The sequence below is a fragment of the Lactuca sativa genome, chromosome 4 (assembly GCF_002870075.4).
Source record: "Lactuca sativa cultivar Salinas chromosome 4, Lsat_Salinas_v11, whole genome shotgun sequence".
NCBI lineage: Eukaryota > Viridiplantae > Streptophyta > Magnoliopsida > Asterales > Asteraceae > Lactuca > Lactuca sativa.
In genome coordinates this window covers 9,566,751-9,581,002 of record NC_056626.2, presented here as the reverse complement: position 1 = coordinate 9,581,002, position 14,252 = coordinate 9,566,751, and the positions used below count along the sequence as shown (strand labels likewise).

The window sequence follows — 14,252 nt, the reverse complement described above, 5'->3', positions numbered from 1 at the left end:
TTTTAACTTGATATTATATAAAAAGAATTTTTCTCGAAAAGAGGCAAAAGCCAACCAAGGCGACGACAAGCACAGCACGTGATCTGTCAACATTTTACCTGCACCTTTTTAACTTTCCCTTTGTTCTCTCACACTTCTACCCCTCAGTCCAATCGCCGGATGAAAAGTATAAAAAAAAAAACTAATGTTTTTGAGTTTTTCTTTTCCTTAACAAAAATCCCAACAATTATTTGATCCTTTTCATACTATTAAATCCCCACTTACTTTAATATTCAATTCTTTTTGTATCTTTCTTATATCCGCCATTAAAGACTCTCAGAGATGTTGATTTACCAGATAGGATAACGACCGGAGAACCAAAGGTTGCAGGAAACACAAGATTTTACAACCAAAATATCGAATTAAAGATTGCAGAGATCGTTTCATATCAGGAAATTTTTTTTCTGAATCTTTGATACCAAGGATTTTGTAGTTGGGGAATTTTGTCATACAAGTGGAGTGCATTGTGGACTTTTGCTTTACAGGATTCTGATTCTGTTTCTGTCTTCTGAGATTTCAAAAAGACAACAAGAATTTATCAAAAACATTAAAAATGGTGGCGAAATTCTTTCAAGAAACCTCTAGTATGAACAAAATTTAAAAGGTTTTCAAGCATGGCGAAGAGAGAACGTTTGTTATGGGTATTTGGGTTACTGGTTTTGACATGGCTGAATGTTTCATCTGCAACTCTTTCTCCTTCTGGAGTCAATTATGAAGGTTAGTTTACTAGTTTCATATGTCTTTTCTTTTAATCTTCATTTTGCCATTTTTTTTCCTTTCTGTTTTTAACCCATCTTTCTAGCTGTTGTTTCATGTTCATTCTACCCAATAAGGAACCTTTTTTCGGTGGGGTTGAAAGTTAATGAAGTAAAATCTTTGCTAATTTATGAATGTCTAAATTACTGTTCACTAGATCTAGTACTCCTTCACCGAATTAATGACATTTCAATATGTAGCTTGTGATTAAAGCATCTCCCTCTATATGAACCATAAACAGAAAAGCTCCATGTTTTATCTAATTTGTGTATCAGAATCATAATATTTTTTTTTGTCTCGATTGATGCAGTTGTTGCTCTAATGGCTATAAAAGAGGATATCGAAGATCCACACAATGTTCTTGACTGGGATTTCTCATCTGTTGATCCATGTAGTTGGAGAATGATTACCTGCACCGACGGATCTGTTTCTGCTCTGTAAGTTCTTTTTCATATAATTTCTTCAAATTTCATGGAGATTTAAGATCGTTTTTTAGGTAATTCATAGCTGACTTAATGAATTTTAATGTTCTTTTTGTATCAAAATCAGAGGACTCCCTGGTCAGAATTTATCCGGGACGTTATCCGCTGCAATTGGAAATCTTAGCAATCTTGAATCGATGTATGTAATCAACTTTTTCCATATTTTACAAAATTTCTTGATATTTGTATGCTGAAAATTGACGATTTGTTGTGGTTGTTTTAGTACACTACAGAATAATGCGATTTCGGGTTCAATTACAAGTGCAATTGGGAAATTATGGAACCTTCAAACACTTGATCTTTCAGGGAATGAGTTCACTGGTGAGATGCCTACTTCGTTGGGAGATCTCAAGAACTTGAATCTATTGTAAGTTTTGTATTTTCTTAGTTTCTTTTTTTTTTTTTTTATTTCAAAATTTCTAATTTATAGTAATCTTTATGGTTAAACCAGGCGACTAAACAACAATAGCCTTACTGGACCAGTTCCTGAATCATTATCCCAACTTGGAGGCCTCACTCTTGTGTATGTTAATTTGCTATTATTTATTTATTCTTTTTAATTACGTTAAGTATGGATAAATGATTTTTTAAATAAAATTTAACCCAAATTCTTGTTTATGTAGAGACCTGTCGTATAATAATCTTAGTGGTTCTTTGCCAAAAATATCAGCAAGAACATTCAAGTGAGTATATTAGAAAATCCCTTCTTTATTTAATAACAATTGTTCCTCATATACGTTATATCATCTTTTAATCATATGCCTAATTAACAATTATTTTCTTTTAATAATTTCAGAATTATAGGAAACCCTTTGCTATGTGAGCATAATTCCAAAAATGGCTGTTCGATTGTTTTTCCGGAGCCTCTCTCTTTGCCACCAGAGGGTATGAGAGGTGTGTGTATATCACAATTACATAAATACCCTTGTTCGAATGGTTAATTTACGATCGATGTTTGGATTTTATTATTAGGCGGATCATCATCCGGAGAGAAAAGTCATCACCTAGCCATTGCCCTTGGTGTAAGCTTCAGTACTGCATTTCTCCTTGTTCTCATTTTGCTAATTTGGTGGCGATATCGGAAAAATCAACAAATATTCTTTGATGTTAATGGTAAGAACTAAGAACACCATCGGCTTGATACTTTTATTAATTCTTTGATTCGTTGTTATTAATCGGATCCATATTATAAACAGATCAATACGATCCTGAGGTATCTTTAGGCCATTTGAGGAGATTTACATTCAAGGAACTTCGAGCTGCTACAGATCATTTCAACGCGAAGAACATTTTAGGTAAAGGTGGATTTGGAATCGTTTATAGAGGATTATTGAACGATGGAACGATTGTAGCTGTTAAACGGTTGAAATCCGACAACAATTTTGGGGGTGAAATCCAATTTCAAACCGAAGTTGAAACCATAAGTTTAGCTGTTCATCGTAATCTTCTACGCCTTTGGGGCTTCTGCTCAACTGAAAACGAACGTATTCTTGTCTATCCCTTTATGCCAAATGGTAGCGTCGCTTCTAAATTAAAAGGTTCGTACAATCGTACTTCATTTCATCACCCAATTTTTTTTGCCACAAAAATCTTGTTTACATGAACTAAATTTATGATTTTACCAGATGAGGTGAATGGAAGACCGGTTTTGGATTGGCCAAGAAGGAAAAATATAGCTTTAGGAACAGCAAGAGGTTTACTATATTTGCATGAGCAAAGTGATCCGAAGATAATTCATCGGGATGTGAAAGCAGCCAACATTTTGTTAGACGAATATTTTGAGGCGGTTGTTGGTGATTTTGGGCTGGCGAAGTTGTTGGACCACCGGGATTCTCACGTGACCACTGCGGTTCGTGGGACCGTGGGCCACATTGCTCCCGAGTATCTGTCAACGGGTCAATCGTCTGAAAAAACCGATGTTTTTGGTTTTGGGATTTTGCTTCTTGAACTAATTACGGGTCAAAAGGCATTGGATTTCGGAAGAGCTGTGAATCAAAAAGGCGTAATGCTCGATTGGGTACTTAACTTTCTTACTTTCCTTTATTAAGTTATAGTATAAATTGGTATAGAAGTATATTTTTAATTTTAGCCTAACATGGTTTGTTCTACAGGTAAAGAAGCTCCATCAAGATGGAAAACTGAACCTAATGGTGGATGCGTCTCTAAAAAACAATTTTGATAGGGTCGAGTTAGAAGAAATGGTTAAAGTTGCACTTTTGTGCACCCAATTCAACCCTTTGTATCGACCAAAAATGTCTGAAGTATTAAGAATGTTAGAAGGAGAAGGGTTAGTAGAGCGATGGGAGGCTTCACAAACAATTGGAACACCAAGATTTCGATCATTACAAAGTTTTCCTTCAAAGTATGCAGATTATATCCAAGAATCTTCACTTGTACTTGAAGCAATGGAGCTTTCGGGTCCTCGATGAATCAATGTAATTCATCTGTAAAAAAAAAGTAAAGAAATCGTGTGTACAATGGTTTTTGGAATTGGTCTGGTACTCTGGTTCATATATATAAAATCTTGGCTTTTGTTTCTTTTGTTACGGATAGGTTGTTGAAATCTATGTTTATGTTTTTTTTAGTAAATATACTTGTAATGGTGTAAAAATGGAACTCTACATCCATGAAAATTTTGGTTTAAGAATAAGTGTCTAGGTAAAGTTTACTTCATAAAGGGAAATTGAGTAATCTAATCTATATAAACTATTATTTTAATAATAATAATAACTAATTTTTAATTTTTTTTTTGAAAAATGACCACTATCTTCGGAATAGATCATTCCGTAGAAGCAATATTTATTCCAGAGTTAATGGTGGTAGATGGAGTTTTGATTCTAGAATCTGATATTGTACATTTCAGACTAAGAAATTCAATTCCAGAGTATTGTAGTCAAAACCGTATGTAGAACTGATATTTCGGAGTCACAGACACATTCCGCACACATTTCGAAGTCATGGACACACATTCCAGACCCCAAAGAACTAGGTCTTCCCTATATAACATGGTATTCCATTTAGTTATTTACTTACTTTAGGTCATCCATAATTCTTTATTATATGAAGATGAGTTAGACAGTGAAAACGAAGAAAACTTTACTAATATGTCTGCTTATCTACACAACCTTCGACGGATGGACCCTCATAGTTACATGAACATCAAAATCGATGTTATGGATTGCTTCCAACTATATTTTGTGGTTATTGAATGTATGGTAAAATAGTTTGATTCAAATTATAATTGTTTAATTAAAAGTTATAATGTTTTTACAACTAATGGTTAGATTTTTCTAAAAAAATAGAGCTCCATGTATTCATAGGTTGCTTGTTGTTTATCTATCTTTATAGGTAGTGCCCCTCTAAAAGGGGACTATCTACACACAATGTTTGTAGCGGTTGCTATTGACGGAAATAACCAGACCCCGCCTATAACATTTGGTATCGACGTGAGAAATAATGTCGACTCTTGTACCTAGTTCCTTATGAGGTTGAAGGAAGCTCTCACAGAGGCTAGGGAAGTATCGTCCATAACCAATATAAATGATGTCATTACTTCTTGCATATGTCAGGTATTCCCTGATTCTTATCATGTGTATTGTTGTAAGAGTGTGACACTGTATATGCGCACAAGAGTTGGTGGAAACAGAACATTGGAACCTTTATTTTGGTGTACATGCAAAGGATATACTATGTGTGATTTTCAACGAGCATTATGTTGGCTAGCCCATGATGCACATGAGGTGCTTGCCAACATCGGTCATGCGAAATGGGAAAAGATCATAATTCCTTAACATCCGTTGGAGTGTACTCAACATTGATATTTCAGAATTCTTCCTGGTGTTATCGGTTAATGAACGCAATATACCGATAATAACGCTTATTGGGGTAATTTGTAAGTTCATTCAACGGATTTTTGTTCAATGTAATCTCATGGGAGGTAAATTACTATAAAATACAATTATTATTTACTTGCAAAAATACCATAAATCATAATGTTTTTTTTAGGGAGGTTGACTAGGTACTCACCCTGTATGCAAAGATGGTGCTCCACAATAGGATGTAAAAGTTTGTTTGGTGGCAGGCAACAAAGGTCCCGTCTGAGATGTTGGGTTATGAGCAAAACATCAATCCTATGGTGCATATGCAAACCCTAAAGCTTTGGATCTAGGTTTTTTTATTTGTACATGCAATAATCATCCAAAGCTCTCAAACCCTAATCTAGCATACAACAAAATCAAAATCTACATCTAATGAAGAGTTAAGATGATACCTTTGATTGTAGCTTGAAAATCCTTGAGCTTTTGAGAACCTAGCACCTCAAATGCGATGCCTCTAATGAATCACAAACACCAAAACAATTGGAGAATCTTAGAGAGAGAGGGGGGAGAGGTAATTTTCGGCTCTTGAATCCTTCTAGGGTTGTGGTAGCCGAAAATTGGATGCCAACGGTGTCCTTATATAACCGAAGAATTAGGGTTTCAGTCAAAGACCTCATCCGATTGCTTAGGCTCTAAGCAGCCCACAAGAATCTTCCAGAACCTAGCCCTTGGACGAAATCCTTATGGGCTCCCATAAGATTTTGTCCAACCCCTTTCCAAGGGTTCCACAACCCATTATGCAATTATCTTATAATTACAAGTTCAGTCCCCTTAATTCAATTAACCTCTTTTGACCACAAAATTAATTCTAAATTAATTCTTGCCCAATTTTAATTAAATAATATGATTTCTCCTTTAATATATTATTCATATAATATATTAATAAACCATAATAACCTCTTTCTCCATTATTCATCCAGTCAAGTTGCTCTAGTGAAGGCAACCCAAAAGGACCATGCTACAACCGGGTCAAATACATACCAAATATAGTTATGAGCTTAGACACCTCATCCAACACGAGATCCTGTCTTCGTTCCCATCCGATATTTTTCAAGTTTTTGATTTTAAAACAACTTGTGTTGTAGATATGAACCGCCACATATGTTTACGTGGGAAATAACATAATCTTGGTATAACGTGCAATCATGCTATTATGACATCATGTTATTTAAACATCACAAAATTAGACCATATGGTTCAGATATATTACGGGTTGATGTGTTTCGAACTACATACCAGACGCAAAATGTTCATCATGTTCTCCCTCTTAATGAGAAATATCATACCCATTGATGGTCGTTTAATCCCTATGTAACCAAATATTTATTTTTATCGCAATTAATTATGTTTCTTATCGATTTGGAGTGGCTAATAAAAATTATTATTGTCCTATTATTTTTTACATATTACAAAGAAAAAAACATAATTTAAAATTACCATATACTCATTTAGAAATACCATAAATTTATTTAACCTACAAATAACAACATACATAATTTAAAAACACGGGACATGTTTTAAAAAATTCCAAACATGTTCGTATGAAAAATCAATCTCATTACTTATGTTTTTGTATTCCATCCTTGACAACTTCACAATTACTTCTTCATCTTCATCCAATAATTCTTTGTCAATTTTAAGACTAATTTTAATAAACATCTTCACCTTTGATCTTATGCCTTTAAACTTAATCTTCATTTCTTCTTCAGTTCGATACTTTCTACAATATAACTCATTATTAAACATCTTTTTCAAGCAGACCCAATTTGATCCATACATCAGATGTAGGAGACCAGTGACAACCATATCATCCTCAATGATTATCCAAGATAGAACGACCGTTATCTCTTATTGTATAGTCTATGGATACAACTAATTTACTATCATTCTGGAGTTGCATACTTTCTTCAGTTCCAATCTCTTATTTATTGTGGGTCATGAACATTAAGGGTCGTACATTCCAATAAACACATTCAAGACTTCCATTTCAGACTGAAATTCCGGACGTCAAATAATAATTCATGTCATCATACTCATGGACACATATTCCAGACACATGTTCTAAAAACACAGTTACAGATACATATTCCGAGCACAAATTTTAGACACCTGGTCCGGACACAAATTCCGAACACCCATTCTGGATACACTTTACTTTGTTAAAACATCACATCATTAATATGGATCTACCATCCATCTTAAACGAAGTACATTAAAAAGGTAAAAAAATTGAGAATGATTTCATCCGAATTTGTTGTTTGACATTCTAAAAAAGAAGATTGTTATGCTTGTTCAGATATTAACCCGTCTACTCCTAGATAAAATGGTTGATGAAATTTTTGAAGCTATGATGGCCGTAGAAGAAGCCAATGAAAGAGACTCTAAAATAACTCATACACTCAATCAATGTGAAAATGATCTAGTGGAACAAGTTAATGAAAAATAAAAATGGATTGCTAAGACTATGAACAAAGTCAAAGAGGTTGAGAAGTGGATTATAGATGCAAATGTGGAGATTGATAAGCTTCACGGAGAACGGGATTGTCTTACAAATGTTGTTAGAATTCAAGGAGATTTTATCGACTGTGAATAAAATATGTATCCATTACAATTTCATAATTTTTTGGAAACCAATTTAAGTATCTAATAGCTTTTGTAATGATTGGTTAACTAATGCAAATGAAAAGCACTACCACTAAAGAAAACCATACCATTTCTTTTACATAATTAAGTTTTAAATGACATTACATAATCAAACATTAGATTTTATAATAGGATAACTAGCAACTTGCATGTCACACCCCAAACCAAGGATGACAGAAACGTTTGGGGGTGGAGGACTGTTGGAATAGTGTCTAAGGCTGCAACTATATTTGGCAAGTATTTGACCCGGTTGTGCATGGTCCTTTTGGGTTGCCTTCACCATAGCAACTTGACAGGATGATTTATTATGAGAGAAGAAATATTATTAATATATTATGAGTTTAATATAAGGAATAATATTATTGTTATTTGATTAATATAAGTCATAAATTAATTAGGAATTAATTTGGTGACTTAAAGAGATTAATTGAATAAAGGGGCATAAACTGTCAATTGTATAATAGTTGTACTTTGGGCTATAATCCCTTATGGATAAGGGGTGGACGGTTTCTAGGGACTTAGGATAGGCTTAGAATTAGTCCAAGGCTTATCATTAGGGTATTGGATTGCTTAGGGCCTAAGTTATCCAATTAGGGTTTAAGGGTGAAACCCTAGGAGCCTCACTAGTATAAATAGACCCTAGGGGTCAAGGAAAATCGGCACCTATGCTCTAGAAGAAACCCTGGCCGATTCTTGATCCCCTCTCCTCTCTCTCTAATCACCCTCTTGCTAGTTGGTGTTTGTAAGCCATTAGAGGAGTGACAATTGTGACTCTAAGCTCCAAGGACAAGAATATTCAAGCAAGCAACTTAAGGTAATCTTCTAGATCTGTTTTTCTTATGTTATTATCTAGATCTATTGTTCTAAAGTCTTGGATACAATGCATGTTCAATTAGAGAAACCTAGATCCAAGCATTAGTGTTTGTATGGGCACATAGGAATGTTCATATGGCTAAAACCCATCAGTGGTATCAGAGCCTAGATTGGTTTCTATTGAATTGATGCATTGGTTGCTTGCAAAATTCGAATTTTGTCATTCTACCTGATGATCTCAGTGAGTCCCATAGTGGACTCGGCGAGTAGGCTCAACTCGGCGAGTCCATTGTGGTACTCGGCGAGTCCGAGCGTCAGAAAGAGCTAATTTCGGGATTTCTTGCTGTTTATCTTTTGGTAACTTATCTTAATCTTAATGGGTCAATATTAATCAGATTTTTATATATATTTGAGTATATTCTTGACCTAATTAAAGATATTTATCAATTAATTGAATAATAATTTCCTTATGTGATAATTGATTAATTATTTTAATTAAATTGGTAAATTGTTTTGCAAGAAATAATTAAATAAATAAAATATGGATAATTATGTGATTAAATGTTAATTTGGAATATTTGTTATTTGATCCCCTATGTTTTGAAAAGTTTAAAACTTGCCCTCAAGTTTTGAAATTTATGTGATTAAAAGTTTAATTTAGACAATTTAAATTTCAAACCCTAGAATTTTACAAGTTAAAATTCAACCCTATACTAATATAATATTACAAGATTAATATATATATATATATATATATATATATATATATATATATATATATATGTATGTATGTATGTATGTATAATTAAAATGATAGTCTTACCGTTAGTAGGCCTCATTCACAAAGCCGGTCTATAAGGTGGGTATAAGGTTGCTGCCTATAAAATGACGCTTAATGGGTGTACACTCACACCCACCGCTTGCTTGATCGGTGGAGGGTCGTTAGCCGAACGGGTAGGATAGGGCAACCTCATCTCCTCATTAAAAGTATAATATGAAATACAAAGTAACTACATGTTTTTCAAAAAATTCCCAATCCTAGTTACTTTAGGAAAAGTGAATTGATGCAATCCCATGAAATTACACTTTGCACCCTTGCTAAGAAGTTAGTAGAGCGTGTGTGGTTTACCGGCACACTAATTGGTTCTAATAAAAGGTGGCAAAGGGTGATTCATTGTTTATCATAGTTTGATGGAGCGTGTGTGGTTTACCGGCACATCGAATAGGTGATTGTTACAATGAAGGCACCATGTGAATTTGCATGGTAATTCACACCCACTTTGTGATCCTCGGTATCCCAGTCACAAACGACAGGGGCATATCGAGATTTAAACATGTCATTGAAAAGTTTCAATGAATCTCATCCAAACCTAGGAATTCTCAATACATTTAGAACTTAAAGTTATGTTTTCATGGTGGAGAATTAGTGAATCGTCATTCACTTACCTTCAAATTGTTTGCATGTTAGATTACGGCATCCCTTTTCTAATATGTAAATATTGTTGTTGGATCCTAGCCCTAATTTTCTTATTGGGTGATAATTAAGGATTCAAATTCTAATCTATCTTTGTCCTTTCTATTTGTAGATGTCGAACGCGAACAACGTTGCTGCTAGTTCAATCACATTGATGAGCCTTTGCCAAAAGGTGACTTTCGATGGGACGAACTTTAGCGAATGGATAAGATACATTTGTACGATTGCTCGCTACAAGGACAAGGAGTATGTCCTCGATGAGAAGCTCGAGAAGATCAACCCAGAAATCGCTACTCCGGCTGAAATGACTGCTTTTGAGACTCATGAACGTGATGCAACGAAGGTTCATTGCATCATGATAGCCACAATGAACGCTGAATTCCAAAAGTCCTACGAGGACATGTATCCATACGAAATGCACCAAGACTTATTGGAGAGATACCATCAAAACGCGAGGCAGGAGCGTTACGAGATTTTCACTAACATGATCTCCGCTAAAATGGGTCATGGAGAATCTCTAACCATGCACCTGTAAAAGATGCAAAGGTATGTCGATCGTCTTCGCAAGTTGAATGTTGACTTTGGGGAAGACTTGGCAATCGACATGGTGCTTCACTCCTTGCCTCCGTGTTACAACCAATTTAGGATGACCTACCACATAAACAAGGAAGAGGTCACCCTAAGTAAGCTCCAAGGTCTCCTTAGGGTTGCTGAGAGCAACCTCAAGGACAAGTCTGTTGCACCCACTCCCAATCCACCCGCTGCTCCTGTTTTGGACATTGGGTAAGGAAGAGGCAAGAAGAGGAAGGCTCCGTCTAAGAGCCACCGCAAGGGAAAGTCCCGAGATGGTTCCTTTTCTAGTGGGATCAAAGTTGATCCCACTAAGCGTAACCCTAACCCAAAGGAGGCAGAGTGCCACCATTGCCATAAAATAGGGCATTGGAAGAGAAGCTGCCCAGACTACCTGCAAGCCATCAGGGAAGGAAAGATCAAGCCATCTTTCGCAGGTATATACACAATTAAATCTAATGATTCATCTCATGCTATTTCTTGGGTCCTCGATACCGGGTGTGGTTACCACATTTGTTCTGAATTGCAGGGACTAAGAAAAAATAGGGATGTGGAGCATGGAAGAATAAATCTAATCATGGGGAACAGAAGATCGTCGCCTGTGACCAAGATTGGAGTGTATTGTCTAGTGCTTAGGAATGGTTTATGTTTAGATTTGAACAATTGTTGCTATTCGCCATAAATGGCAAGAAACATCATTTCATTTCATGGTTTGTTCAGACAAGGATTTAGATTTTCTTTTAATAATGAGAATGGTTCTATTTGTGCTTATCTAAATGGTGTCTTATATTTTGAAGCAATACTATGTAATGGAATTTATGAAACTGTTATGATTGTAGATAACCTAGGAAATGATGTTTTATGCATGAATTCTTCCAATAGTATGGATAAAGCATCCTTGTGGCATTGTCGTCTTGGACATGTCAACAAGAAACGCATAGCCCAACTCCAAAAGGATGGAGTGTTGGAGTCATTCGACCTTAGGGAAGATGGCACATGCGAGTCTTGTTTACTTGGAAAGATGACCAAGTCACCCTTCACTAGTACATGTGAAAGGGGTGAGGGTCTATTGGACCTCATACATATCGATGTATGTGGACCCTTTAGATCAACCACGAAGGATGGAAACCGCTTCTATGTAACTTTTACCGATGACTATTGTAGATATGGGTATATCTATTTAATCAAGCAAAAGTCAGAAACGTTTGAAAAGTTCAAAGAGTTCAAGAATGAAGTGGAGAATCAATTGGGCAGGAAAATCAAGATGCTTCGATCCGATCGAGGAGGAGTACCTAAGTCTTGAATTCCACGACTATCTCAAGGAGTGTGGAATAGTTTCACAATTGAAGCTACCTAGGACACCGCAGTTGAATGGTGTGGCAGAAAGGCATAATCGAACCTTGTTAGACATGGTCTGATCTATGATGAGTCGTGCTTCACTACCTATCTCATTTTGGGGGTATGCCTTAGAGACTGCCGCCCATATCCTTAACCGAGTCCCTACTAAGAAGGTTGCCAAAACACCTCACAAAATGTGGACAGGGAAGGCTTCCTCGTTAGCGCATATCAAGGTTTGGGGTTGCGAGGCTTTTGTAAGACGAGATACTCACGACAAGCTCAAACCTCGTAGTGAGCGATGTATTTTCATCGGCTACCCGCAGAAATCCTTTGGATATCTCTTCTATAGACCGAAGGACAATGTTGTCTTTGTTGTGAGGAGAGGAGTTTTCCGAGAGCGAGAACTCATAAGCCAAGGAGACAGTGGGAGGAAAATCGAGCTTGAAGAGATTCAAGAGTCGATTGATGAAGGAACCTCTACCGCTGGCAGTCAACCCGAGGAGGAAACTCCGGTTGAACCGATTGACGAGTCCTTACCTCTTAGACGTTCCGAAAGAGTTAGAGTTCAGCCCCAGTTTTATGGTTTTCATATTACTACCGAAGGGGACACGTATATTAGTGATGGTACATTAATAAATCTAGATGAACCTAATAGGTATAAGGAAGCCATGGCAGGCCCGGATTCTGCAAAATGGAAAGAGGCAATGGACAGCGAGATCCAGTCCATGTATGACAACCAAGTTTGGAATTTGGTTGATAATGTGCCAGGACGTAAGACCGTTGGGTGCAAATGGATCTTCAAGAAGAAGACCGACGTGGATGGAAATGTACACACATATAAGGTGCGATTGGTTGCGAAGGGATTTACTCAAACTCCCAGAGTTGACTATGATGAGACCTTCTCACCAGTTGCGAAAATAAAATCTATTAGAGTGATGCTAGCTATTGCCGCATTTCATGATTATGAGATTTGGGAAATGGATGTCAAGACCGCTTTCCTTAACGGGAAATTGGCTGAGGATGTTTACATGGCTCAGCCAGAGGGTTTTGTTGATCCAAAGCATCCGAATAGAGTGTGTAAGCTTGATAAGTCCATTTATGGACTTAAGCAAGCGTCTCGTAGATGGAGTCTTTGCTTCGATGAGAAAGTCAAAGAGTTTGGATTTGTACGAAGCGAAGATGAATCATGTGTATATGTCAAAGCCAGTGGGAGCATAGTTAGCTTTCTCGTTTTGTATGTTGATGACATACTGCTCATAGGAAACGACATCCCGACTCCGCAGGAAGTTAAGTCCTGGCTTGGAAAGTGCTTCGCTATGAAGGACCTCGGAGAGGCTTCCTATATTTTGGGAATAAGGATAGTGAGAGAACGAAGTAAGAGACTAATAGGACTTAGTCAGAACACTTACTTAGATAAAGTACTAAAGCGTTTTAGTATGGAAAACTCGAAGAAGGGAGAATTACCGGTACAAAGTAATGCCAAGTTGAGTAAGACTCAAAGTCCGAGTACCGAAGCCGAAATAGCATAAATGAGCCAAGTACCATACGCTTCCGCAGTTGGCTCAATCATGTATGCTATGACTTGTACTCGCCCTGATGTAGCCTTTGCTTTGAGCATGGTTAGTAGATATCAAGGGAACCCTGGCAGAGCCCATTGGATTGCGGTCAAGAATATCCTTAAGTACCTTCGGAGGACCAAAGAATGGTTTTTAGTCCTCGGAGGGAGTAATGACTTGAAGGTGCGAGGTTATAGTGACGCCAACTTTCAAACCGACAGGGATAACTACCGTTCGCAGTCGGGCTGGGTCTTTACCCTGAATGGAGGAGCAATAACTTGGAAAAGTTCCAAGTAGGAAACCGTAGCTGATTCAACGTGCGAATCAGAGTACATTGCAGCAAGCGAAGCGTCGAAGGAGGCAATATGGTTGAAGAACTTCATCGGTGATCTTGGAGTTGTACCTGCCATAGAGGAGCCCATGGAAATTTTCTGTGATAATGAAGGAGTGGTTGCCTTGACCAAGGAACCGATGAATCATGGTAGATCTCGACATATCGACGGAAAATATCACTTTATTAGACATCGTGTAGAAGAAGGACAACTCGTGGTGAAGAGGATATCATCAGAAGATAACCCAGCAGATCCACTTACGAAGGGACTGAGCAGGGTTAAGCACTTGCAGCATGCTAGGAGTATTAGGCTGAAGGATGATATTAGTATAGATTAGATAGTATTAGAAACGTGTAATAGATAAATGTAAT

The 14,252-nt window shown here is 36.7% G+C and overlaps 1 protein-coding gene across 2 annotated transcripts; it reads left to right on the top strand.

The window, feature by feature from the left end:
* Positions 1 to 212: 212 nt before the first annotated feature.
* Positions 213 to 3,823, top strand: LOC111910641 (protein NSP-INTERACTING KINASE 3). Of its 2 annotated transcripts, none has more exons than XM_023906469.2 (11): positions 213 to 756; positions 1,106 to 1,232; positions 1,345 to 1,416; positions 1,501 to 1,644; positions 1,729 to 1,800; positions 1,901 to 1,960; positions 2,074 to 2,162; positions 2,250 to 2,390; positions 2,474 to 2,815; positions 2,903 to 3,294; positions 3,389 to 3,823. In XM_023906469.2, the coding sequence occupies exons 1-11, from the start codon at positions 654 to 656 to the stop codon at positions 3,704 to 3,706; spliced, it is 1,860 nt and encodes a 619-aa protein (XP_023762237.1). In that variant the 5' UTR covers positions 213 to 653; the 3' UTR covers positions 3,707 to 3,823. The 2 variants fall into 2 exon arrangements, with proteins under 2 accessions (XP_023762237.1, XP_023762236.1); XM_023906468.2 differs by having other exon boundaries at positions 216 to 756; positions 2,074 to 2,171.
* The last annotated feature ends 10,429 nt before the right edge of the window (positions 3,824 to 14,252 follow it).

Coding starts and splice junctions, on each gene's coding strand:
- LOC111910641 (XM_023906468.2), top strand. CDS start 654: ATGGCGAAGAGAGAACGTTTGTTATGGGTATTTGGGTTACTGGTTTTG. Junction 1,233..1,344: donor GACGGATCTGTTTCTGCTCT/GTAAGTTCTTTT, acceptor TATCAAAATCAG/AGGACTCCCTGGTCAGAATT. Junction 2,172..2,249: donor GCCACCAGAGGGTATGAGAG/GTGTGTGTATAT, acceptor TTTTATTATTAG/GCGGATCATCATCCGGAGAG.